The sequence below is a fragment of the Ailuropoda melanoleuca genome, chromosome 10, assembly GCF_002007445.2.
Source record: "Ailuropoda melanoleuca isolate Jingjing chromosome 10, ASM200744v2, whole genome shotgun sequence".
In the NCBI taxonomy this organism is placed as follows: Eukaryota; Metazoa; Chordata; class Mammalia; order Carnivora; family Ursidae; genus Ailuropoda; species Ailuropoda melanoleuca.
In genome coordinates, this window is record NC_048227.1 from 38,097,213 (window position 1) to 38,122,093 (window position 24,881).

General features: G+C 64.1%; 4 protein-coding genes across 5 annotated transcripts in view; 2 read left to right on the top strand and 2 right to left on the bottom strand.

Annotated features, from left to right (window-relative positions):
- CHTF18 (chromosome transmission fidelity factor 18) overlaps positions 1–4,807 on the bottom strand; it is an 8,719-nt gene extending 3,912 nt beyond the window's left edge. The window contains exons 1-13 of one of the 2 annotated variants that reach the window (XM_034670681.1): positions 4,647–4,807; positions 4,263–4,457; positions 4,031–4,181; positions 3,696–3,864; positions 3,251–3,343; positions 3,114–3,166; positions 2,896–3,028; positions 1,965–2,174; positions 1,353–1,450; positions 997–1,120; positions 763–914; positions 483–576; positions 86–184 (exon numbers count right to left, since the gene is read on the bottom strand). In XM_034670681.1, the coding sequence (XP_034526572.1) occupies positions 86–184; positions 483–576; positions 763–914; positions 997–1,120; positions 1,353–1,450; positions 1,965–2,174; positions 2,896–3,028; positions 3,114–3,166; positions 3,251–3,343; positions 3,696–3,864; positions 4,031–4,181; positions 4,263–4,457; positions 4,647–4,737 (1,662 nt within the window). In that variant the 5' untranslated portion in view covers positions 4,738–4,807. Of the gene's footprint in view, positions 1–85; positions 185–482; positions 577–762; positions 915–996; positions 1,121–1,352; positions 1,451–1,964; positions 2,175–2,895; positions 3,029–3,113; positions 3,167–3,250; positions 3,344–3,695; positions 3,865–4,030; positions 4,458–4,646 lie in introns of both variants that reach the window. The other variant, XM_034670680.1, reaches the window with a different exon arrangement.
- A 245-nt stretch (positions 4,808–5,052) lies between these two features.
- Positions 5,053–7,819, top strand: RPUSD1 (RNA pseudouridine synthase domain containing 1). The gene is made up of 5 exons (XM_002920171.4): positions 5,053–5,589; positions 5,694–5,817; positions 5,946–6,048; positions 6,161–6,262; positions 6,700–7,819. The coding sequence occupies exons 1-5, from the start codon at positions 5,408–5,410 to the stop codon at positions 7,095–7,097; spliced, it is 909 nt and encodes a 302-aa protein (XP_002920217.1). The 5' UTR covers positions 5,053–5,407; the 3' UTR covers positions 7,098–7,819.
- A 1,942-nt stretch (positions 7,820–9,761) lies between these two features.
- LOC100463568 (mesothelin-like protein) lies at positions 9,762–17,281 on the top strand. The gene is made up of 16 exons (XM_034670683.1): positions 9,762–9,854; positions 10,508–10,592; positions 10,837–10,892; positions 11,770–11,890; positions 12,755–12,835; positions 12,997–13,123; positions 13,203–13,393; positions 13,758–13,848; positions 14,072–14,213; positions 14,540–14,733; positions 14,807–14,962; positions 15,041–15,168; positions 15,681–15,811; positions 15,887–15,981; positions 16,242–16,497; positions 16,877–17,281. Exons 3-16 carry the CDS (start codon positions 10,865–10,867, stop codon positions 17,122–17,124), a joined length of 1,989 nt encoding a protein of 662 aa, XP_034526574.1. The 5' UTR covers positions 9,762–9,854; positions 10,508–10,592; positions 10,837–10,864; the 3' UTR covers positions 17,125–17,281.
- Positions 17,282–17,633: 352 nt separating this feature from the next.
- Positions 17,634–21,294, bottom strand: MSLN (mesothelin). The gene is made up of 11 exons (XM_034670689.1): positions 21,201–21,294; positions 20,581–20,668; positions 20,030–20,073; positions 19,826–19,925; positions 19,376–19,554; positions 19,131–19,286; positions 18,887–19,029; positions 18,667–18,794; positions 18,290–18,384; positions 17,887–18,073; positions 17,634–17,814 (listed from the first exon to the last, which is right to left on the bottom strand). The coding sequence occupies exons 1-11, from the start codon at positions 21,204–21,206 to the stop codon at positions 17,726–17,728; spliced, it is 1,215 nt and encodes a 404-aa protein (XP_034526580.1). The 5' UTR covers positions 21,207–21,294; the 3' UTR covers positions 17,634–17,725.
- Positions 21,295–24,881: the final 3,587 nt, after the last annotated feature.

The window sequence follows — 24,881 nt, forward strand, 5'->3', positions numbered from 1 at the left end:
GGGGGGGGGGGGGGGGGGGCAGGGGCTGGTGAGAGGCGGCTGAGCCCCGTCACACCCCGCAGCAGCCCCCAACGCACCTGCCCACCTGCAGGGTGTTGATGCAGGCACGGATGTCATTGTCCGTCTTCTCACAGAGGGCTGCCAGCGCTCCCGGGTCGGCCCGCATGCCCTGTCGCAGGGAGATCTGCAGGGAGGTGGGAGGGTGGGCGGCTGCTCCCCCAGAAACCCACTCTGAGGGCCCCTCTTCCCTAGAACACAAATGATCCCTGCGGACCAGCCTCGGTCCCTGTATCAAACCATCTACTGCCAAAGAGCAAACGGGTCCAGTCGCCCCCACATCCTGGGGCCAGCCGGGGGATGGGGCCCTGGATGGGAGAGGGGATGGCAAGAGAGAGGGAGACATGCAGGGGCCGGGACAGGGGACACGCCTTCCAACTCCGCAGCCCCCAGTCACGTGTCCCCCTGCCCCAGCCCTCACGGACCTCCTGCAGCCGCTGCGTGAGCCTCGAAGACAGTATGGGCGGGAAGTGGAGCAGGAAGGCTTGCTGTCTCAGCTGCCTCAGGGAGGGCACAAACCTGCAGGGGGACGGGCACGTGCACACCATGCCACCCGGCCGGGGACATCAGGATGTGTGCCTCAGCCCAGCAGGCAGAGGCAGCCAGGTAGGGTTGGGGGTACACCCTCCCAGGGGCCCTCTGCTCTCTGTGGAGGCCCCACCACCACGCCCCTCCCTGTGCAAAGCTCTGCTCCCCCCCACTCACTGGTCATTGCAGATGCAGATGACTGGCCTCATCAGTAGCCCCCCCTCGGCCCGGCGCCGCCGTCCCGCACTTGTGGGAACAATCGGACCCCCTGACTCTGCATGCTGTGGGCCCTTGCGGTCCAGGATGCTCAAAAGAACGTTGATGGCAGCCTAGGGAATGCAAAGAGGACACAGTGAGCCCTAGCCGTTGCCCACCCACCTGCCCACCCACTAGGGCACCCAGGAGGCCCACCACGGGGGCCCCGTCGATCTCATCGATGACCAGGCAGTTGGGCTTCCCGCCAGCACCCAGCACCGACTCCATCTGCGTGGCCGCCTCAATGCACGTGCGGAAGGCCTCGGGGCTGCGGTCATCACTGGAACCATGAGGCCAGGGGTGGAGCCGTCAGGGCAGCGTGGCCGTGGCCAAGACAGCAACCAAGGTCCCTGAGAGGGCAGTCTCCAGGGCTGAGCCACCATGCCTACACCTCCAGGCTACCACCCCAGCATGGCCTGAGAAAGCAAGAACTCCACCCCACCGTCCCCGCCTCCAACCCACTGGGGTCTCAGGGCTGAGTCAGGACAGAGGCTGGCCTCCCTGCCACTCACCTTGCGTTCATCTCCACCACGCAGTACCCAGCATGACGCGCAATCACATGAGCCAGGGTGGTCTTGCCAAGCCCCGGGGGCCCACACAGCAGCGCCACCTGCAGCCAAGACAACGCAGATACACACCTGCTACCACCTGTTACTGCTCTGGGGACCCCCACCCCGCCCTACCTCAAGGCCGAAAACCCTGTCTCATGAGACCTGCTACTGAGGGATGCAGGGATGAGGGACCCCACCGTGGTGACCGAACAAGAGCGGACCCCACATGCTTGTGCTTTGCGCCTGACGTGTCAGAACAAGACAAAGTCCTACGTGAGACAAGCGACAAGATCTGACACGCACAGCTATTCCTGGCACCACGGACCCCCAGAAACCACCGTCACCGTGAGCATCCTGGGAAGGACCAGAACCCTCCAGAGAGCACACACCTTACCCGAGTCATCAGAACAGACTCAGAGTCCAATGCACAGCACTGACAATCCCCAGCAACACGCTGACACTGTAATGCCCCAGCTGCGGGGGCGCTGAACGTGCCTCGGGGCCCCAAGAGGCTGCCTGGCCCCACATCTCCTGGGCTCAGACATGGCCGTGGCACAGCCAGCTGGGGCTCACCTTCTGCCGGGGCCGCCGGCTCGCGTCCAGCTCAGCCTCTAGCATGTCCTCCAGCACCTGCTCGTGGCTTTTCCATTTGCTGGAGCCTGGGGCCTCCTTGCCGCCCCGGGTCAGCTCCGCACTGGGCCTTGGCTTCCTAGCGGGCCTCTCTCGGCCGAACACCACCAGGTCCCACAGCTTCAGCCACTTGAGGAGGCAGCGGTTAGTAAACTGCAGGAAGGGAAGCGCGGCCTGGAGGAACCACCAGCACCGAGGACTCCCTATGGCCGCCCTTCCTATCAACCTGCTGTCGTGAGCCCCAGACAACATACAAGAAGGCTGGAGCTAAGTGACCAGTGACCAGTGCCTGGTCATCCTGCCAGTGAGTGACAGAGTGAGGTTCACACCAGGCAGTCCATCCCTGCAACACTGACCCCTGCAGGAACCTCCACCATCCCCACCATCCTAGCATCAGCTTCAATAAGAATGGAAAAGAAACAGAAACTCCAGTTGTCTGGGCGGGGGGGGGCTGGAACCCCAGCCCAGGTCACAGGTGACTTAGAGCATGCCAGCCCCATGCTGGCCTCAGTGTCCCCACCTACAATTCAAATCGGCAAATCAAAACTATCTCTTCCGGGGCGCCTAGGGGGCTCAGGCTGTTAAACGTCTCCCTCGGCTCACGTAGACCGCAGAGTCCTGGGACCGGGCCGCATCGGGCTGCCGGCTCACTGGGGAGTCTGCTTCTCCCTCTGCCCCACCCATGCTCACGCTCTCTCGCTCCCTCAAATAAATACATAAATAAAATCTTAAAAAAAATAAAAAATAAAAAACAAAACCATCTCTTTCATTCTAACGCTCCATGAGCTGGCAACATAACAGCTAGCTGAATTCTGCATTTTTCTTTTTTGGCAACAAAAGAACCCATAACGCTTGAACAAGAACAAAGTCTCACGTCGTCACTAAGCAGCTCCGTGTAGGACCGAGGTGCGAACTCGTCCACCCAGAGGCAGTGCTGGGAGTCATCTTGGCTGCTGGCCAGCTCTTCCTCAGGAGCCGCCAAAGGCTGGACCTCCTCCGACCTGAGGCTGGAGAATACCGTGTGTTTGGAGGGACTGCACACCCCCCCGACTACAGGCTGAAGGTCAGGGGTGCAAAGGCCCACCGTGTCACCTGCGAAGTGTGTCTGAGAGCCGATGGGCCTCCTCGAGCAGCTGCTGCCTCCGCTATGCAAACACCAGAGGTTGGGATCCAGATGGCGCCAACATGCAGACCCCCAGAGCCACCCTTCTCTTCCCAAAAAGCCCCACCTCACTGTCGACCTGCTCCTTCAGGGACACGAAGGACACACCCAACAGATCCAGCTGGCCATGGCCTCGCCGCCAGATATCAGGGAAAGGGGTCTGTAGGGAAGTGAGGGCAGCATTCATCACCTTCCAGAACGTAACCAGCAACAGACCCCTTCCCAACAGTGCTCAGAGACCCAGGGGGCATTTTTCAGATTGAACAGATCAACAACAGGACAAGCCCCCTCTCTAACCAAGATTTCCAAGGAAAAAAGACACTGGGATGGGAACAACTCTAAGGAAGAAAAAAAAAAGAAACAAAAAAGAGATATGAGGGAGAAAAACAGAGGAAGTCAAGCCCGGTGAACTTCCTGAGGGGTCCCCAAGGTCCCAGTGGGGATATGAGGTCTAGGACTCTCCTGGACAGCACTGAACCCCCCACCTCCCCTTGCGGCCACACAGCACCCACCTGCACCCCTGTGCCCACTGGGTCAGCTCGAAGGACCAGAAAAGCCCGGCTGCCACCCGTAGAGGTCACACTGACATAGTCCTCCAGGACAGGGGGCCGCCTCAGGACAGGATTTCGGGCTGCCAGCGAGGCCTGCAGGAGACCTACATCAGCAGCAGCATCCAAGGGCCTGGGAAGGGACAGTGACTGTCTTGGGGTCTCTCGCCTCCTGCTACCATCACAGGAACCCAGATCCACTCAACTATACATCCCTCCCACCTACCCTCAGCCCCAGGCCTCCGGAAATCCAGGGCCCTTCCACAATCCCTGGGACACCTGTGCCCCAAGCCACACACCCCTTGCCCCACAGCTCAGCGGGGACCTCAGGACTCGGTGGGGGGGTGATGTCCCCGGCAGGGGAGTCGGGAAGGGGCGGCTCTTCCACCTCCTCGGGCCTGAAGTCCAGCTTCTTGACGACTTCCAGCCGAAGCCGCTTGACCCTGGGGGCTGGGGAGGCAGACGGAAGGAACAGAGGCTCTTCCCCAGCCTCACACTCCGCCCCTGTGCCCTGGGCCCCTGCGGACATACTGGGGGGCAAGGCCCTGTCCCTCCAGACGTGGTCGGCCAGCTGCCTCTTCCTCGCACTGCCTTTGTGGTTCCCTGGAGGTCCACCTGGAGAGCAGTGAGTGGCAGCGTCCCCTCCAGCAACGGCCTCCTCGGACGTCAGCCGGGACAGGCCCGCCGTGGGCCAGGGGTCCCTGGAGGGTGACAGGGCCGCCGTCCCTGCCAGGACAAAAAGTTGACAGCTGCTGCGCCAGGTCGGCGCGTCCCCACATACTGGCAAGAGGCCTGCCAACGACCGCGCCCGGAGGGCCCTTCTCGTTCCAGCCTCGCGGCCCCCGCTCGCCTCCCCTCCTCCAGGCAGCCCTCCCGGACTACAGGGGACGGGGCTGCAGCAGGGCCCGCGCCCACCTTCCAGCTCGGCCAGCACCTCCAGCTCGTCCGCGAACTGGCTCTGGAAGTCGTCCTGGGCAGCGCCCAGCTCGAGCTCGGGGTCTCCCATGGCGCCCGCTCCCACCAGACCAGCCGCCCGCTCCGAACCTCCCGCGCCGCCGCCGCGCGCCGTGCCCGCCCCCAGCGTCCCGGCGCCACCAATCTCTGGCCGGCGTGCCCGGCGCCGCTCGCCATTGGCCAACGGGAAGAGAGGGGCGGAGGGGGGCTGCGCGCGCAGGCGGGGCGGGGCCGGCCAGAGCGTCGGCCCTGCACGCTCACCATTGGCCCGTACGGCTGCCCGTCCGGCGTGGGCGGGGCGCGGGGGGAGGGGGTGTCTGCGTGGTGGGAGGGGGCGTAGGGGGCCCCCCTCACTCGGCTGACTTGGCGCTCCCGGGCCGTGGGGGGCGCGCAGCTCCTCTCCTTGCCACTCTCCGCTCAGGAAAAGGCCCCCGTGGCGCGTTGGTGTACCGTCCCGCGGGGCGGGGGTGTCCGCGGGGGTGGGTCGGAGAGCAAGGCTGCTTCTCCCGCGATCTGCGTCCGGGTTGGGCAGCCCCACGGTCCGAGCTCAGAGGTGGGCGTGGAGAGGGACCTCGCGGGTGCACACGCAGTGGGGCTGTGCGCTTGGCTGACACCGCGTTAGCGGCTTCCCACCCGCGACCCTGGGGACCCTGATGAGTCCAGTGCTGGACTCCCCGTGAGCCCCCACCCCGCGCGCTTGCCCTGCGTTGCAGGCCTCCAGCATGGAACCCGGCCGAATAGAGAACCTGTCCGTGGTGTACCAGAGCCCGGACTTCCTGGTGGTGAACAAGCACTGGGACCTGCGTATAGACAGCAAGATGTGGCGCGAGACTCCGACCCTCCAGAAGCAGCTGCGCCACCACTTCCCCGAGTTGGCGGATCCTGACACCTACTATGGGTTCAGGTAGCGGAGGCCGGCCCTGGTCGCCCCCAGCGGCTTCTGTGGGAGGAAGTGGCCACCACCCCCCCGCCCGGTCTCGCCAGCCCTGACCCCCTGCCCCACGTCAGGTTCTGCCACCAGTTGGACTTCTCCACCAGCGGGGCGCTCTGTGTGGCCTTGAACAAGGCGGCAGCGGGCAGCGCTTACAAGTGCTTCAAGGAGCGGCGCGTCACCAAGGCTTATCTGGCTCTGGTAAGGCCTGACCGGTCCCCCGGGCAGGGGATTCCGACCCTCAGCTGCTTTGGCAGACCGTGAGTGTCAGGCGGGCTCCCCGGCAGTGGCGGGTGGCCCTGAGAGCAGCTTGTGAGTCTGCCCGGCAGGTGCGGGGACACGTGCAGGAGAACCGGATGACCATCAACTATGCCATTGGCAGGAACAGCACCGAGGGTCGGGCTCACACCATGTGCATCGAGGGCACTCTGGGTACGGAGGGCAGGACTCATCACCCAGTGGGGGCCCTGAGGGAGCTGGGCTGAGGTGGGTCGGGCTCTGTGCGTGTCCAGCCAACCCTCACACCTTGTCTTGCTCTGCACAGGCTGCGAGAACCCGAAACCAAGCCTTACAGAGCTGGTGGTCCTGGAGCATGGGCTGTATGCCGGCGACCCTGTCTCCAAAGTATTGCTGCAGCCCCTCACAGGTGTGTCCCGGGGCAGGGCAGGAAGCTTTCCAGGCCCGCTCACTGTCTGCTGACGGTGCCCCCCATGTGCGCCAGCATCTCTTCACACAGGGTACTGTGGCGTCTTTGATGCCCACGAGAGGAAGGGTGGCAAGGGGCAGAGCGGCCAGCCTGGGGCCACTCCGCTCTTTTCACCCGCCTGTCCTGGGCCTTGCTATCCTGGAAGGTCAGCGGGGTTCTCCAACACACCTGGGTTTGCCCCTACTGGCAGTGACCTCAGGGTTGACTCCTTTTCTAAGTTCTGACATTCTTGTCTGTAACGGAAAACAGGGTGTGCCATTTCTAGGAGTTTTGTGGGATTGAAGATGGCAACGGGGAATAGGGTTAGGGATGATGTGACTGAGTGCCGGGTGGGCATGGAATGGCACCCCCACCCTACCAGTCCCCTTGGCTCACAGGTCGGACACACCAGCTGCGTGTGCATTGCAGTGCCCTCAGCCATCCTGTCGTGGGGGACCTGACGTACGGGCAGGCACCGGACCAAGAAGACCAGCCGTTCCGCATGATGCTGCATGCCTTTTATCTGCGCATCCCCACTCACACTGAGCGTGTGGAGGCCTGCACACCAGATCCCTTCGTGCCAGCGCTCGATGCCTGCTGGAGCCCCCACACCCTGGTGCAGTCACTGGACCAGCTAGTCCAGGTCCTGAAGGCCGCCCCCGACCCTGATCCCACAGAAGGGAGCCCTGGGCCTCGCAGCACTCCCATGCCCCCCAGCAAGCCCCGTGAGACAGAGGCACAGCGGTCCTCATGCCTGCAGTGGCTGTCAGAGTGGACCTTGGAGCCTGACAACTGAGAGCAGCTGGGTGGGAGTGGCCGGCTGGGCCCAGTAGGGGATGGGGGCTGCAGGGGAAAGCCCCTGGCCCATCGTGAGTCAGGGGTGTCCCTGTGTATGGCCACACTATGGATGGGGCCTGAGGCCCTGGTTAGGCCTAGAGAGGGGCTGGCAGGAGGGAGCCAGGCTGCCGGCAGTTTGGAGGATGGGACCTCCCTCCGAGCCCCCCTCCCTGGGGAGGGGAAACCAAGGCCTGCCTTCCTGGCTCCAGAGCTTCCTTCCTAGGGCCTTGTTTTATAGATTTGCCTGGGGTCACTCTGTAAGAGACAGAGCCAACAGTTGGGCCGGCCTCAGGTTAGGCTTTTGCTGGGCCCCCGGGCCTCAGAGCACCCGCTCCTCATTGCTCTTCTCGGACCTTCTGTGTTGGTCGGTGTATCCTGGCTGGGTCTTCGCCACCTGCGGACCCTGACCCGTCCTGCCCAGCCAATGCTGCCTCGTGCCTTTGCTTTTACCAGACTCTGCTTGTGGGCCTCCTCCTCCCCACCCACACGGCACATGGGGGAGGGTCTGAGCCACGCCCCTCGATCCTCTCACAGGGCCTAGGCTGCCACAGGTCCTCAGACTGCAGCTGGGGAGCAAGAGTGGCCAGCCCTCATCTCTTCCATCCCGAATGACATGCCCACGTCGGCCTAGTTGCAGCTGAGCTCCAGGGCCTCAGAATAAATACTCAGTGACTGACCTCATGAGTGACTATGAATCCGTCTGATGGGGAGCTTTTGGGGGCCCCAGACCCCTGCTGTCTTCCCTGCACTGGGCAGATCTCTGCTTTAGGCCCCTCAGCAGGAGCCAGGCTGGACCTCGTGGTCCTGGCTGCTGACCTGTCCTTCCCCTGCCATGCAGTGAGCACCCTGCAGCCTAGTGTGAAGGTTGGGCTCTGGGTGGAGCACTGAAATTGGGTCAGCCCTGTTCCTAGAGATCCCCAGCTCTCCTAGCCAAAAGCATTGGAGCGCCCATCTGTTCTCACCAGGGTCCCTCCCTAGAGCCATTGTCCCCACGTCCTCCTTAGGGCCCTCCAGCATCAGAACACCAGCTACCCTGCAGGGTGGGCACTCCTGGCTGGGGTGGGCCCTGGGGGAGAGCAGAGGGCAGGCGTGGCCAGCTGGAGGACACTGGTCTGGACTCTTTGGCCTGATGGGGCTCGTGGGCTGGGCCTACAGAGCAAACAGCAGAGAAGTTGGAGGGCTGGACAGACAGACTGGTAGCCCCCAACGTAGGGAGATAGGACAGGAAGGTGCACAGGGCTAGGTGCCACCCTCGGGAATGTATGTTGCCCCACCCCCAGCCCTGCTCTCCCCTTGAAAGGTCAGCTTGACGCCTCGAGTCCCCCAGGACCCAGAGACCACCCACAGGCCAGATCCAGACCTTGCTTCCTACAGGTGGGCCTCAGCTGAGGCCGTGGAGCTCAGACACTGGAGTGCACACTGCCTGTCTGCCCCCCAACACACACCCTAGCTGTGGGTGGGCAAGGTTTAGAAGCCGTGGGAATCGAGCAGGGTCTCCTGGACAAGGATGGAAAGGAGCGTTTCCTCAGGCAGGCAAGAGAAGCCAGACAGACGCTGCAGGTGGGGCAGGCCTGTGACAGGCTAGCTCCTAGGGGCTCGTGTGCCGGTGGGGCACCGCCCCCAGTGCTGCCAGGAGGCCAGGAGCACATACAGCTCTATATGGTGATGGGTGGGTCCAGGGCTAGGCAGCGGTCCTCAGCTGGTCCCCCCATCCGTTGGCCCTCTGGGGTCAGTGTGTCCGCCTGGTCAGCGTGTCTGCTTGGCCCTGAAGCAGGCCCTTTGGGCATGTGCAGCCCTACTTGTGGTGCTGCTGGCTAAACCAGCGTCCCAGGGTTCAAGGCCCGGTACCCTCCTGGCCCTGCCAAATGGGAGTTGCGCCCCTCCCAGGCGATGAGGAGAGCGAGGATTCGGCTGAGGCACCTGGCCCCGCCCACCCTAGCTGGGGCACCTCCCACTCGGCCCCAGAGGCCCCAGCTCCTGGAGCTGATCCATCCTGGGGGCACGTGTGGCACAGCTCTTTGCCACTGAGGTTACCGACCTGGTGCCTGCACCCCTCTTACCCCCCAGCACACATGTGTACAAACGTGTGCTCACAGGGCAGAAATCGCCACGCGCCTCACTGAACCCAGTTACCATGTTGGATTCCCCGCAGGGAACACATGCATCAAACCTGCATGTAGTTGTGGGTGCTCCCAGACACACGTGTGTGCACAAAAACACCCGCATGCATCATAGATGCAGACACGCACACGTATGAAGGCACATCCGATCCTCAGGGCACAGACACATCCTCCAGGGGGAAGGAGTGTATGCTGGGCGGCCGCCAACCGTGAGCTCAGCCTCGCGCTCCCCCAGGGCTGGAGAGCAGGTGTCTGCTGTGCCGAGGCCCCCAGGGGTGGGCATGGCAGCCTCACCTGACACAGCCCTGGTCCCTCCCCGACACATCTGCCCGGCAGGCATCACTGCAGGAGTGGGTGGCCAGGCAGGCAGGGTGTTGGGTGAGCCATGGAGGTGAGCGGGAACGCAGGAGCCCCGACCCCGCACCACCGCGGTGCCCCAGCGCTCAGCTGCAGGGGCTGACACACTCAGTGGGCTGGGTCACTGGCGTCTGCGGCACCTGGCACCTGGCCTACACCACCCCCCACCCCCCGCATCAGACGGCCACCGCAGGGCACAGGAGCAGCCTCCCTCCACAGCACATGGTCCCCGTGCTCAGGTGAGAAGTGGGGGTGGGGCACAGGGAGGTCTCAGTGTGGCCCTGGCTGAGTAGCCGAGCTCTTCCGAGCTTCCACGCTGTCCCCTGCCTAGGACAGCAACCACCCTGGGCCACGCAGAGTCTAGAGGCCCACGTGCACGCCGACACCTTCACCTCACAGCTGAGCCTCCATCTGGACACTCGGCAGGGCAGCCTGCAGGGCTGTTGTGTGTGGGCCGTGGCCGGAGGCAGGGTCTGGCTGGGCATCTGAGGCCCTGAGAGGGGAAGAAGGCTTTCTAGGCTGCCCAGGTATGGGGACAGGTTGGAGAGCCCCCAGGCCTCTACCCACGACTGCCTGCAGGGACTTACTGGGACCACCGCCCCTCCCCTGTCCCTGTCGAGAGATCTGTTTATTGGAGACACCGAGCCCCAGGAGCCCTGACCTGTGATAAGAAAGGAACTGGGGTTTGGCCCGGCCCCTCCTCTTGCCACTCCCTTTGGTTCCAAAGAGGCATTGTTTGCGGGGTTTGTGCCCCTCCTCAAAGGCACAGAGGCACAGCGCAGGGTAGCCACCCTATATGACCCCGGAGGGCACTTCCCCCTCTGTGCCCTGTACCGAAGAGGGCAGGAGAAGGTGATGGGATGGGCCTCATCACCTCCTGTCTCCCCTCTAGCTTGTCCAGGACCCACCGCCCATGACCCCACACCTCTCTACCAGGAGGAGCGGTGCACACCAGACAGCCATGGGCCCCAGAGCAGGTGAGACAGCCCTCACAAAGGGGCACCTGGGACCCTCCAGGGGGTGGTTCCCACAGCCAGGCTCCCCTGAGGTGGCAGGACCGTCTGTGACCCTAGGCCTACCCTTGAGGGATGCCCCCAGCAGGCATCGCCCGGCTGTGCTGGGGCCCGGCAGCCGCTCACTGCCCATTCTGTTCCAGGTGCCCAGGTGAACCCAGGCCTCGCCCTCCTCGTGTGGCTCACTGCCCACTGCTCTTGTCCGCAGGCCCAGGGCTTCTCCCAGGGAGGGCTGGATGCCAGCAGGGCTGACCTGTGGGCCAGGTGAGTGCCCGGTCACGTGCCTGCCGCTGACCCTCTGGCAGGCAGGGGTGGGGGGGTGCCCAGGTTCTGCCCCCGATGGCCCAGGCATAGCTGAGGCCTGCGCCCATCGCTCACCAATCTTGCCCCGAGCATCCAGGGTCCTGCATCAGACTCACAACCCACGTGGCCAGGAGTGGGTCCCCCAGGCCGTCGCAGCTGGCCGGGGCCCCCGGACCCCTCACAGCTTGTACTGCTCTCCTTGCCTGGTGGGTGATTACTTCTCATCCTGAGTCCTCTTGGGTTTCTTCCTCTGCCCCCAAGACTTGGCTGTTCTCTCAGTTCCTGGAGACGCCATTGTTCCCAAGCACTGTTCCAAGGTCTCACACGTGGGCTCAGCCATCCTTCCCTTCCCTGGAGGGTTAGAGATCACTGACGAGCCTTCCATCAGTTGATGGATCAGTGTACTGATTAGGCAGGGTTAGAGGCCCGGTTGGAAGTCCCATGAGATGCCCTCCGCACACACAGACTTTATTAGCCAGATGTATGCCATGAGGAGCGCTCAGCCGGCACCAAGCCGGCTGTGGTGATGTGGCTGGTGCCTGGGGCACACGTCCTCCACATCCTCAGCCGTCGCTGGCACGGTGGAGCCTGCCCGAGCTCAGAGCGCGCTGGGACCAGGCCTTGGGAGGAGGCACAGACCCAGAGTGCAGGCCAGGGCCACCTCCCAGCCCTGCTCACAGCTTGGAGCCTGGCGCCCACTGTGCGCCCATGGGAGCGAGTGCTGAGCAAAGCCGTGGTCTCGCGTGTGCCAAGGCCGCGCCTCCTGTAGCCCACTCCCTCGGTGCCGGGGGTGCTGACCTAGATGCCGCCGCTCACCGCCCGTCTCCTTTCTGCCCAGTGCCAACACCTCCCTCCTGCACGGCTTCTGGTGCCAGCCAGCCAGCCAGCTGCCCCGAGACCAGCTCTCCGCTCTCATCCGGGGGATGGCCACCCAGCAGGTCCTCCTCAGAGCCTGGCAGGTAAACGGCTGTGGCTGCCGGGAGCAGGCCAGGGTGCTGAGAGCAGGGGGCAGACGTCCCGGAGACAGGCGGGGAGGAAGGGCTTCCCCAGCAAAGGGCACGGGTCAGGAGGGGACCTAGGGGGCTGGGATGGCCAGCCTCGCAAACACGTGAGACGCGTCTGCTGGGTAGACCCCGACATGGCAGGAGGTCTGGCTGTCTGAGGTTGAATTTTCCCTCCCTTGGGTGACTCTCTGGTGCTGCCCATTTGGGACCATTTCCAGGACTTCTCAGCCACTAACCTGCAGACCCCGACTTCCATTCCTGGCTCGGGTGAGGGCTTGTCCAGCAGGCCTGCCCTGGCCACTCCCTGCCTCCATTGGCACATGGTGCCCACGTTGGGACGGGTCCTCTGGGCCCCTTGTGGCTCTCCCAGCCTGCTGGCCTCTCCCCTGCCATCTGAGCCCACCTCGACCCACAGTTGACCCAAGCATTGCCTACCCCTGAGTTTAAAGACACAGAGAGAAGAGCTACTATTCTGTCTCATTATAAAATTAGTATGAAATTAGCAATAAATCTGAAAGCACCCCAGAGTAAGTCAGGCAAGACAAAAAGTCTAGGCAGGAAGTGGCGTTGGGGTGAACGACGGAGCCACTGTAGTGCCGTGGGGCCCAGGGGTGGGGGCAGAAGGCCTGAAGGCCTGGGGGGGGCGGGGCTCGCAGGCTGGCGCTGACGCATCCTGAGACAGGGAGACCACAGAGCATCCAGGTGACCGGGCAGGTGCGGAGGGCCCCATGCTGAGGGCGAGGGTAAGGCGGCAGAAAGACGGGCTGGGAGCCCCAGGCTGGGCAAGCCCGCGACACGCCCCTGCCCTGCCCAGCTCAGCTGCCTGGCCAACCTGGCCGCTCTGCACGGCCTCCAGGACGACTTTGAGTTCCACCCCCCCGACCTGCTGCTGTTCTACAAGTGAGTGCCCCACCCCCACCCCCAGCGTCCGGGCACAGTAGGCTGAGCACGCCTCCTACGGAGTCCCAGGGACCCCAGCTCCCCAGGGACATCTGGGCCACCCCAGAGGAGGACCCTTGGGCGGCCCCCACCCTCCCAACAGCCTCCCAACCTGCCCACAGCCTGACGCAGGTAAGGGAAGCCAACTGCCGGGCCTTCACCCGCCGCGCTGCCCAGGGGGACACGGAGCTGCTAGCCAACCTGCCAGACCAGAGGGTCGCCCTGCAGCACGTGGCCTTGGCCTGCCTGGTAGGCAAGACGGGAGGGCCAGGACAGGGTGGGTGGACAGGCAGTGCGGCTGGGCTCATGCTGACCCGCTGTGCGGCAGGGAGCGCCCCGCCTGCAGCTGAGTGCCTCTGACCTGCTGCTCCTTGGGGTCCTGGTGTGTGACATGGATGCGTCCCGCATCGAGACCGCAGACCCCCGTGTGCTGGAGAACTTGCAGCGCTGCCGCCGGCTGACCGCCACGCAGCAAGCCGCCCTCAACACGCTGCTGGCCAGCAGCAAGACCGTGCTGGGGTAGGCAGGGCTCGGAGCCCTCCCCCCAAGCCTCCCCTCCTTGAGAGGAGGTGGGAGGCCGCCTGGACTTTGGACCCAGGAGACCCATAATGTCTGCTGTCTTGCTGACCTTTGATGTCTCCCCCCAGCTCACAGCTGCTCTGACGCTGCAGCCTATGGTGCACAGGCTCGGGGTGCTACCGCCACCCTCTAGACCCCCCGGTTCCCCTGCCCCCACACCTGAGGTGGGAGGGTCTCTGCTGAGCGGGAGGTGTCCCCATCAGGGCAGGCCCTGGAAACTGGGTGCTCAGGGAGGGGCAGGCAGCCTCTGGGGGCTGGGGCTCTGCTCCTGACCCTAACACGGTGCTCCCTCACCACACGCCAGGCCTCCCGGCTCCTGGAACCTAGAGGGGCTGCGGGCCCTGGGAGCCCTGGCCACCTACATCAGCTCCAGCCTGTGGATGCAGGTGCAGGAGGTAGGACACTCTGCAGTGGGGGGCTGTCAGGCTGGCTGTGGACAAGGACGGGGGCATCCAGCCGACCTTCCACCAGCCTGTCCAGGCCTGGGGGTAGGCCACACGGCCTCTCCAACGCCTGACCAGCGTCCCCAGGGTTTCTGTCTGTGGGACGGGAGGAGGAACCAGGTGGCCCCTGGCAGCCCCTCCCCCAGGTATGGAGTCTCTATGCCTGCCTGGCCAGGCTGTGGGCCTGGCCTTCTTCAGCAGCATGGTGGCCACATACCGAGCTGGACGGCTCAGCCAGCGCGATGCCAGGCGCTTCGTCACTGGCTTTCTCAAGGCCAAGGCCGCATCAGTGCCTTCTCGGCCCAAGCGGGGCACAGGTCAGTATGGCCACTGTGGCCTGGGAATGCTGTCCCTCCCCTGCCCTGGGCTCCTAACCCTAGGGGGAGAGCACCCAAAACACTGTCCCACCTGCTGCTGGACCTCGTGGGTACGGCCCAGGGGTCCGCATCCAGCCTGGGATGGGGGTGGGGGGTCAGAATCCAGGGGACCTGACCTGCGGGTCAAGGTCAGAGTTGACTCCATCTGGTCTGAGTGACGTTCTCAGGTCAAGCTCAGGAGGGAGTCAAGGGTGGGTTGAGGTTAAGAGTGAGGTGGGGCCCAAAGTCAGCAAAGGTCAGCTCAAAACCTCCAACCCCCCTGCCAGACGCAGGGAGACCCTGCATCCGTGGGGACATCACGGCGGCCACGCTCCACGACGACCTCTTCCTAGTGCGCTATGACTGCGTGCAGCTCGAGTCCTGCCTGGGCAGCCGCGTACTCAAAGCCAACCTGGACCCCCTCCTGCAGCACCCGCTGCCAGCCGAGTGCCAGCGCGTCGTCAAGGCCAAGCTGGCTCAGGTGCGCGGTGGACCAGCCGTGGGGGGTGGTGGGCAGGCGCCCAGCCACGGGCCTGACCCTCCTACCCACCCAGGTCTACCCGCGTGGCATCCCCGAGGAGCAGCTGCCGCTCATCACCTCTCTGGTCTACCTGTACTCCCGCTCGGAGATCGGCCAGTGGAACATCACGTCCGGGGACACGGTCGTGGCCCTGCTGGCCTCGGACGTGGCCCTGGAGAACCAGACCGAGGTGAGGGCAGCACGGGCGGGGGTTGGGCGGCCGGGGGTGCGCCACCCCCGGCCGGGCTGACCCGGGCCCCGCGTCCAGGCTGTCCTACAGAAGTACCTGGACCACGACGGCACCATCACCAGCAGCCTGCTCATGGCCATCGGGGGCTCCCGCCTTTGCTGGATGAGCGCCAGGCAGATCCAGGCCATCAGGCCCGCAGAGTTCCGGTGAGCCGGCCCGGGGACGCAGCCGCCTGCCGCTCAGCCAAGGAGGGAGGGGCCTGGGTCTGAGCTGTGGCGGGCTCCTGCGGCGGCACAACCAGGTGCCACACACCGAGTGGTTTAGAACAGGAGAAACTTCTCCCGCGGTCTGGAGACCAGAAGTCTAAAATCAAGGGGTCCTAGGGCCGGCTCCCTCCGAAGCCTGCAGGGGGGCTGCATCCTGCTTGGGGTGCTGCCGGAACCCGTTGGCCTCCCTGCTGGTGGACGCATGCCCCAGCCTCTGCTTGCACGGCGCCCGTGGGCAGAGTCCCTTCGGCTCAGCAGTCCTTAGACTCAGGGCCACGCCAACAGGAGAGGCTGTACTTCCAAATGAGGTCTTGTTCCGGGGTTTCGGGCAGGCATGAGTTCTGGGGAGACACTATTTGGCGCGGTACAGAGGGCAAGAGGAACGCTGCGGCGGGGAGAGGCCGGGAGCAGCAGGAGCTCCCAGCCCGCCCACCAGCCTCGCCCTCCCCCAGGCGGGCCGGGGCCCTGGACATCTCCTCCTGCCCTCAGAGCCGGAAGGACGCACTCTACACCAAGGCCCGCGAGGCCTTCGGCAGCACCGGGAACACAGCCAGCTACTACCGTTTCATGCGTCCCTACCTCGGTGAGACCCTGCCCTGTGCGCGGGCCCCCGGCCCCAGAAGCCCCCACCCGTCCTCTCACCGCTGCCCGCTCCCAGGAGGTGCCCCCGTGGAGGAGCTGCGACACCTGGTCCAGGCTAACGTCTCCATGGATATCGACACCTTCACCAACCTGAACCCCCGAGTGCTGCAGGTGGGCCCCCGGGGCAGCCTGTCTGGGGCATGGGGCAGGGCTGCCAAACCAGGGGAGGCCTCTGTCACAGTCTGCAGGCCCCATGCACCCCAAAGTCAGAGGCATGCAGAGAGCGTGAACCCCAGGTCACTTCTGCCAGGCCTCACCCCTGTGCTCACTCCTCGCTTAAGTATTGCCGGGCTGGGTCTGCCTTTGGCCCCAAAGCTGGCCGCTGCAGGACCCTCTGGACCTGCCCCCACGGCCGCGTCCCTCCCTCGCAGAGCCTGAGTGTCGGCAATGTGACGACCCTGCTGGGCCAGAACGTTGGGGACCTGCAGAAGGCACGCAGCCACCCGACCGTCAGCTCCTGGCTCCGCAGCCTGAACACGTCGGCCCTCGGAGAGCTGGGCCTGGACACGGACCCTGCCGGCCCCACCGGCCCAGCCCGCTCCACCACTGAGATTCCCAACACCACACCCTGGGCGCCCCATGTAGCCCCCACCGCGCACCAGCTCGGGAACAGCGCCCCCACCTCCGGTATGCCCCAGACTCGTCCCCCCTTCTAGCGGGTCTTCGCTGTCTCTGTCTGGCCCTGTCTGCCCCTCATCCTGCACCCAACCTCGTGCTCTGTGGGCCGACTCTTTCCCTTTGCCTCCTTGAGTGCCATCTGGGAGGCGCTGGCTTCACTCTTCCCCGGCCGCTGAGTTATAAAGGACAAAATCACCTCCAGCACCCGCTGAGCACCAGAAAGCGGGGTGGGAGAAGCTCTGGGATCCCTGTCAGGGCCCAGAAGAGCAGCCTCCGTGGTGGTCCCCACCGGCCTTCCCACCCACAGGAGCACAGAGTGAGGGGCTGCCCAGGCCTGGGAGGCTCCCAGCTGGGGCTGATAGGTGCTTCATCCACATTCCACCCGCAGGCAGTCCACCAGCCCACCTGGGGTTCCTGCCGCTCGCGGTGGCCCTGCCCTCCAGCCTCTTGTGGTTGCTCTACTGGGGCACACCAGGGCCCAGCCAGGACTGCTCCTGGGGCACCAGCACCAAGGCCTCCAAAGACGGCGCTGACCCAGCACCACACGCAGGGAAGCTGGGGCTGGTAGGTGGAGCTGGACACCTGCCCAGGTACAGGCTCCAGGCCCAGAGGGCCCAGCCATGCCCCACATCCTAGGGGCCTGCGGGGCTGGTCCCCACTCACACCCAGCTCCCAGGACATGGAACTGGAATGAGGACCTGGGCCCACCCCATGGCCAGCCCCAAACAGTCGACAGAGATGCTGCCACAGACCCTGGGCCTCCCTCAGGATGAAGATGGTACTGGGGAGGGGACCTTACTGATTGAGTTGAATAAAAGACAAGGTGGTCTTCCTGCCTGCATCTCTTTGCTCTGAGGCCGAGGGGCAGAGGCCCTCTTAGCGGGGAGCAGGACTTCTGTCTGCCATCTCCTGGGCCCTGTCCCCAGAAGCCACCCTGAGCGTTGGCCTGGCCCTCGGAGGGAAGACCCTGGGAATGGAGACAGTGGCAGGAGGACCCTGAGGGCCACCCCCCTTCCCCGCTCCCTGTCTCCAAGTGCAGATAGGAGGCACTCCAACTCAGGAACCACGTCTACCTGTCATGGGGTCAGCACCGCCCCCCCCCGCCCCGCCAGGTCGTCAGAGCTCCACAGGGCATCTCTGCCGGGAAGGACAGGGGCCTTTTATTGAACTCCAGTCCCCTTGGGGTGGGCCAGGCAGGGCCTCGCGGCAGGGGAGGCCCGCAACCAGAGCAGCGGGCTCACTTCGGGGTCAAAGTCAGGAGCAGAGTGGGGATCGCAGTGAGCACTGGTCCGGGTCCCAGGAGGCGGGCGGCCCCTGAGAGGGCCTCTGCAGAGACAGTGACTCAGGCGTCCCGCGTGGCTCTGCCCCGACCCCACCCAGTGGGCCGCCCCAGCCCACCTCGGAAGCTGAGGTCCATGACCAGGTAGCCATTGGGGATACCACCGTGGAGCCCCAGGCCCAGACTGTCCAGGTCATCCTGCCGCTGCCGTAAGATCCACTCCCGCACGGGGCTGTTCTCCTCCTCCGCCTTCAGGCCCACCAGGTTTGGACCCAGAAGGTTTTGCACCTCGGCAATGGTCAGCGGCTGCCAGAGTCCCCAGGGGGCTGTCAGGGTCGCCCTGCCTCCCCCAGAAGGCTGCCGGGGTCCTGTGTCCAGACCTCCCGGTGCTTCCCAGGCCCGAACACCCTGCCTAGGCCCCTCCAGAGTTCGGAACTGACCCCTGCGCGGCGCTCCGGCAGCCCCTCCCCGGCCGCCCCCCGCTCGGCCCCGCCCCCCCGCTCGGCCCCGCCCCAGCCCTACCAGCACGGCCTCCGTCTGCAGAGTCTTGAATGTGGCCATGTCCATGTTCACCTTCTGACGACTGAGAGCCCGCAGGTCCTCCGTGGGGGCCCCACCTGCTCTCGGGGAGAGGAGCCCCAAGCGTGAGACCTCACGGCAGCCCCCAGTCTTACCCTCTGACCCTAAGGAATTCCTGGGCCCCGGGTTCCCCTGGGTGGGTGGAGAGGCTGGAGAGGGATCCGGAGAGCACCCGAGGGGTCTCGACCTACACACACGTGTAAGGCCAAGGGGCGCGGTGACACTGGCCACCCCAACAGCAGCAGCATCATGAGGCAAGAACCGGGCAGCACCCATGTGGGAAGCCTGAGCCATCACACCAACCCCTGCCCCCAGCTCACCCAGGTAGGGCTTGATCTTCGCAAAGTATTCAGACCTGCTCACGTTCTGGAAGGCAGCATGGGCTCTGGGATAGAGGACGTGCATCTGCGGTGGGCGGCATGCCTCCAGGTGCTGGGGCCTGACTGCCCTGGAGAGGCACATGGGGCCGGGCAGTGAGCTCAGAGCACAGCATGCCCGGCATGGCCGGCACGGGACTCACCGTGGGCCCCTGGGACTCACCAAAGGACGCTGGGCTGCACTGTGCCCAGCTGCTCAGGACTGAGGAAACACAGGTATGTGGGGCTGAAGGTGGCCAGTGTGTCCAGGGCAGCCTTGTCCAGCTGACCCCCTCCTGCCGCATAGCGGGCAATCAGAGCAGCCACCTGTGGAAGGAGGCCACTGAGGCGTCTTGGGGCCAAGGGAAAGGTATCCCCTGGGGCCCGCACAACCTCACCCCATCTGCTTCCTCCGGGGAGGCTGTCACCTGACCATCCCTTTTCTGCCCTTTGCTGACTTGAAGGAGAGCTTTCACAGTTTCCAGGGATGTCACGTTCCACTTGTGGATGTCCGCGGGGGTGAGCTCGAGGAAGAAGTACCCCAGGTGCTGGATCAGGGATTCAGGGTACCCCTGTGGGTAGAACTGCCCAGGGAGGTGACTGTGAGGGCCGCAGATGTGCTCTGGGGGCCTGGGGTGGCACAGCGGGCAGGCGTGAGCCCCTCACCAGCTACCTCATCCAGTTTGCGCTTAAAAACACCCAGCTGCTGGTAGGTGAAGGGTAGCATGTTCACGAGGTCCATCTGAGCCGCCAGCAGGGCCCCATCCACACAGGCCTCGAGCTCCCACTCCTCATAGAGGACAAGGTTTTCGTCCACCGCGTGGGCCTTCCGCTCCGGCGGGCAGACCTTCTCTGCAGGAGCAGGCAAGGGGTTGGGGGCTGGACTTCTCTTGTCAACCCCCTCCTCCCAAACCTTGCTGAGACCCTGGGGAATGCATGACCCCCTCCAGGCCTCAGTTTACACATCAGCAGAATGGGGTGATTGTCTACTCTCCGAGGTTGGCACAGCTGAGCAAGCCATGCAGCCAGGAAGGGCCACAGATGCGTGGGCAGGTGCGACCCCACAATGCTGTCCGTATCCCTAGGTCTCCTTACAGCCAACGGGGCAGGGTGTCCTGCTTACTCTCCGTGTCCCGCCGGTCCCTCGAGAGGAAGACAGTCAGCTCAGGTCGCTGCCAGGACAGGTCCCAGGAGGTGCCTTGCAGCCATGGGGTCATGGCACCCTGAGGACAGAGCAGGGCTGTGGCTGAGCCGTGCGTGGCCCATTGTCCGAGGACCCCCACCCAGGGGCCAGACATCGTATTCTCTTTCCCCAGAGGGACCTTACCAGTCTCGAGTCTTCAGCCTGGGCCCTGGAAGGTAACAGCCACCCTGCAGGGAGGGGGCGCAAGGCTTGAGGAGATAGCCAGGGACTCCTGGGTGTGCCTGCCAGGCCCCCACCCTGGGTAGGAAGGTGTCAACACTGGCCCCCCCAGCCTTGGCACCCCACGATGTCACAGGCTACCCCACATCCTCCCCCTACAACCTTGCTGCTCAGGGCAATCTGATACCCATTCCATGGACGCTGTCCCTCTGGCCTGAGCCCCCCTCACTGCCATGACTCAGCTTCCAATGCTGCGAAATATAGAGGGACACAGACACCTCTGGGAGCAGAGACATCCCTGACAGCCCACCCAGGACTCAGGGCACCTATTCAGGACTTGGGCCACCTGCCCAGACCTTGGAACAACTGCCTGACCTCAGGGCACCTGCCAGGAATGGGGGCACTCCCCACCGCCAGGGAGGAGGGGTGGGAAGAGCCTTTCTTAAGGACCGTCAGCTGTCCTCGGATGGTCTTTGGCACCCAACACCTCACGGCAGCCCACCCCTATCACTCACCGAGGCTGAGAAGCAGGAGCAGGAAGCTGCCGTGGGCAGAGGCCCCACAGGACTCCAGGGAAGGTTGAGCAGTCTGCAAGCCCATTATCTGTGGAGAGGAGCCACTCTGATATCCTCAAGGCTTGGGCAGGACCCCCCTGCTCCCCCGCCCCCCCTTGCCCCGGGCCAGTGCAGGGCCTTATGGGTCGGGAGTGTCAGAGACCCCGATGGAACCTTCTCAGGCCCCTGCGGGTAGTGTCCGTGTGGCCTCCAGCCCGGCTCTCAGGACCAACCAGTCTACCTGGCCCGTCCTGCCCCCTCCGGGAAGATGGCCCCTCCTGCCAGGGTGTTGAGTCTGAGTCAGCCTGGCCCCCAGCTGTGAGAGCCCTGGAGGGCAGCTGGTGGCTGGTGTCCGTCCCCTCTGCCCATAGGGCAGGGCAGGGCAGGGCAGGGTGAGGCTGGAGAGTTTAGTGCAAGAAGGCAGGGCCACGTCTGGCTCAGGCTGGCCTCAGTTTCCCCATTCACAACAGGGCTGGGGATAGGGCTGAGTGACCCCCCCCCCACTACCTGGGGTATGGCCATTCTCTTCTCCCCATCCTAACCCACCCATGGCCCAGGTGGACAAGGCTGGTGGGGCCCACCTGCATTCCTGGTTTCCCTACTGACGACCCTCCCCAAACAGAGGCCTCGGTGGGTACGACACCCCTTTCTACCTGCCCGTCCTCTGAGTGGGGCAGTGGGTGGAAAGGCCCTCCGGGAAGTGCCCCCACTGTGCGTTTCTACAGTGGAGTTTAGGAGGCCTTGTAGGCCAGTGTGGGGTGGGGAAGTGGGCGGGGAGCCGCTCTCCACGGAGTACTGTCCCAGGGGAGGGTGGGGTGGGGGCAGGGGTGTCTGCAGGAGACCCAACCACCTCTACACTCACCCCTCCCAGGGAGGCCCAGAAAGGGGGGCTGCCTCTCCCTACCTACCCCTGGGCTGGGTAGAGCGGAGACATCCGCTCCCTGCAAGCCTCCGCCCAAGCCTGTGTCAGCCCCACCCAGGCTCAGAAATGGGGGGAGGGAATGGGGGAGGCACATTCAGCAACCCCTTTCAGCTGGGCAAAGAGCCCAGGCCTCAGGGAGTGTCCTGGGGAGTGGCCCCAGGGGAGCCCTTTCCCCTCCCCTACCAGGCTCCAGAAGCGGTGGGAGAAAACCAGACCCCCAGACCAGAGAAGGGGCAGTGGAGTGAGGCCTCCAGGCCTTGGACAGAGGAAGCCAGGCAAGAGCCAAGCCTCCCTGTGCGATCCCCCTCAGGCCCCCCCAGCCCCATGTCACCAGAGAACCCCCCCCTCAGGTGGGGGTGTCCTGGGAGCCTCTGCAGGCTGCCATGGGCCCTGGAATCTGCATCCTTCGCCTCCCCAGCCCCAGGAAGGCCAGCTGGCTCCACAGAGGCCGGTCAGCTGTCTTGGGGCTACGGCTCCCAAAGTGGCCTGCACTTGACCTGCAGTTTCGAGTCTGTTTCCGCCAGTCTGGGGAGCCCGTGTTTGTGTGTGACATGGAAACAGTGTCTCCCTGGTCACGGCCGCCATGATAAGTCCTTCTCTGTCCTGCCCTGGTTCTTAAAAGCCCAGTTTAGGGGCGCCTGGGGGGCTCAGTTGGTGAAGCGTCTGCCTTCGGCTCAGGTCATGATCCCGGAGTCCTGGGATCGGGACGCATCGGGCTCCCTGCTCAGCAGGGAGCCTGCTTCTCTCTCTCTCTCCCTGCCGCCCCCTCTGCTTGTGTGCTCACAATTTCTCAAATAAATAAAAAATCTTAAAAAAAAAAAAAAGCCATTTAGGTGGGTCCCAGCAGGGGCAGCCTAGGGAAGGTGTCAGGGATGGTTCCTCGAGTCCTCCGTGACGGGCATCCGCCTGGTCACCTGTTAGTCCTCGACCACCCGCACACTGGCCGAGCCCCTACTGCATGCTGGGCGCTGCCCAGATGCGGGCATCCGCGGAAGCAGGAAAGATGCAGGCCCTGTCCGGGAGAGGCTAGCCCTGTCCCTGCTCTCTGCCCCCAGCCTGCTACCCCGCGGTGTCAGGAGTCCCAGAGCAGCGTCAGGTAGAGGTGGCTGTGTGTGTGACAGACTGACGGCCAGCTCCTTCCCGCAGCCGAGAGTCATAAGCTCCGAACGGCTGGTGGTCTCCCACCTGCAGAGTCTCCCACCCCAGCCCAGCCTTCCAATGTCCGGCCCCCAACCGATGGAAAATGAAGTCACCGCATTCCCAACCCCAGGTCCCTCTGGTGAGAGTGGGCAGGGGAGCAGATGACAGGTTTAGGGTCTTGGCCTCATGGTCATTTCATGAGCCCCAAGCACAGACGTGCTCTGCCGCCGGCCCAGGGTCACACAGCAGGGCTGGAGGCTAGAGCTGACCCTGAGGGCACTGCCGTGTGAGCAGAGCCAGGAGGCGGTGGGGGCTGTCTTCAGCACTCCCCAAAGGCAATGAGGACCTAGGGACGGGGCATCTGAGGTGGCAGGGGGCAGGGTTGCCCCCAGCCTGCTTCCTTGGGGTGGCCAGGGTCCCTCTCGGGTAGGTCCCAGGACCAGCCTTGGCTAATCCCTGCTCCCACTTAGACCTTCTTGGCTAGAGGTGCCAGGAGTGCTGATGGACATGACCTCACCCTCGCCTCCCCAGGCATGCCCAAGCAGGTGACCCTGACCCCGACCAGGCTGTTGTACCCACCCCACACAGAGGAGGCCGTGGTCAACCCCTCGTGACGCTGGACACCGGGCTGGGTCCAGGAGACCCCTGGGGCCACCCCCTGGTGCCCCAGGCTGGTGACTGCTTCAGGGAGGTCAGCCAAACCTGAGCCTCCTCGGCCTCGGCTTCCTCACCTCGGAAGTGAGGTGGTCAAGAGGCCGGCAGCCCCTCAGGTCTGTCAAGGGAGAAAAATGAGGCCTTGCCAGGCAGCTGGGAGCGGCGCTGCTTGGACCGCAGGAATGTGTGGGTGGAGGCCCTGTCCAGGAGCCACCCGCGGGGAGGGGCGCCCAGGGTGGAGAGCTGCCCCAGCCCGGCCTTTCCCTGGTGGGCATGGGTGGCAGCTCTCCCCGGGGCCTGGACCGGACATGCGTCGCAAGCTGAGGCCTTGCCTCACAGGGTCTCACTCCCTGTTTCTTACGCTGAGACGAGGCTCAGTGAAGTAAAGTGGCCGGGATGTCACAGCAGAGCAAGGCTGTGGTGTCCCAGCAGGGGCCATGGCAGGATCTCTACAGGCCACCCCACCAGTCCCGAAGCCAGCAGATTCTGGGCAGTTGCCGCCCAGCCAGGGCATGACTCCCAGGGGCATCGGCCATAGTGTGACTTCTTGGAGCGAGTTCCAGGCTCACAGTAATGTGGCACAGACATCGCTGGGGTGGGGAAGGGGTTGGGTGCGAGCCTAGAGTTCACAGGAGGCAAATCCAAACCAGAGCCTGCTCCAGCAATCACACAGCACTGCCCTCCACAGTGGGAAGCTGCCTGCCTGCCCCTGGCACTGGCTGTGGACGGGAGGGAGAAGCCACCTTCCTGCTGCCGTGGCCACTGGCCAGTGAGGACAAACGATGTGTGCCTCTGATCTGGCCAGATGTCAGTGTCTGCACACTGACTGCCAACTGTGGACCAGAGCCTTCGTGGTACAGCCTTGAAGCCCACGTCCCTGGTGGCTCCCCACTTTCCCTCCAGCCCCTCCAATAATTTTGTAAACAGAATTCCCCGTGTAGACTACGTCTCTGCATTCATACCTGCAAAGGCTTCTGTTTGCTAAGTCGTGGATATACAGCTGCCTGTGTCTGATCTTTTCCAATGGGCTGGGCTCTCCGGTGTACACAGTCAAACCAAACACCGATTAAAACAATTCAGCAAGGCTGCCTGGTGCAAGAAATCAACTTACAGAAGTCAGAAGAGTAAATGCCTTTAAAAAAATCCCACCCACAGCTAACAACTGAAACATTCTGGACAAAATGTAAAAAAACAAAAACAAAAACAAAAAACACTTAATCCCCTGAAGGTTTGGGGGAATGAACAAAAGTGGGCAGATTTTGCCGGGGAATCGACATTTGAGGGCGGAGATTTCCCTCTGTGTGTGTAGCTTTGCCCTGAAGACCGCCAAGAGGCGAGGCTGCATTGGTGCCAGCCCTCAGGCTCCAGCGGACACCCCACCAGCTTTCTGGCTGAAGGAGGAAGGAGCCCAGGAGAAGCAGACACCAGAGAATGAGTGGAGAACTCTGGAAGTGAGAGCGCCAGAGGAGGGGCCCCAAACTCCGCCCAAGACTCTTGCTGATCCCTGAGTCACGCATGTGCAGGGCCTGTTGGAAACAGCTCAGCC

Coding starts and splice junctions, on each gene's coding strand:
- MSLN (XM_034670689.1), bottom strand. Junction 19,030..19,130: donor GGCAGAAAAGGGATGGTCAG/GTGACAGCCTCC, acceptor CTCCTTCCACAG/GTGGCTGCTCTGATTGCCCG. Junction 17,815..17,886: donor CATGGACCTCAGCTTCCGAG/GTGGGCTGGGGC, acceptor CTGTCTCTGCAG/AGGCCCTCTCAGGGGCCGCC.
- RPUSD1 (XM_002920171.4), top strand. CDS start 5,408: ATGGAACCCGGCCGAATAGAGAACCTGTCCGTGGTGTACCAGAGCCCG. Junction 5,590..5,693: donor GACACCTACTATGGGTTCAG/GTAGCGGAGGCC, acceptor GCCCCACGTCAG/GTTCTGCCACCAGTTGGACT. Junction 5,818..5,945: donor CCAAGGCTTATCTGGCTCTG/GTAAGGCCTGAC, acceptor TCTGCCCGGCAG/GTGCGGGGACACGTGCAGGA.
- LOC100463568 (XM_034670683.1), top strand. CDS start 10,865: ATGCCAGCAGGGCTGACCTGTGGGCCAG. Junction 11,891..12,754: donor TCCTCCTCAGAGCCTGGCAG/GTAAACGGCTGT, acceptor TGCCCAGCTCAG/CTGCCTGGCCAACCTGGCCG. Junction 13,124..13,202: donor ACGTGGCCTTGGCCTGCCTG/GTAGGCAAGACG, acceptor GCTGTGCGGCAG/GGAGCGCCCCGCCTGCAGCT.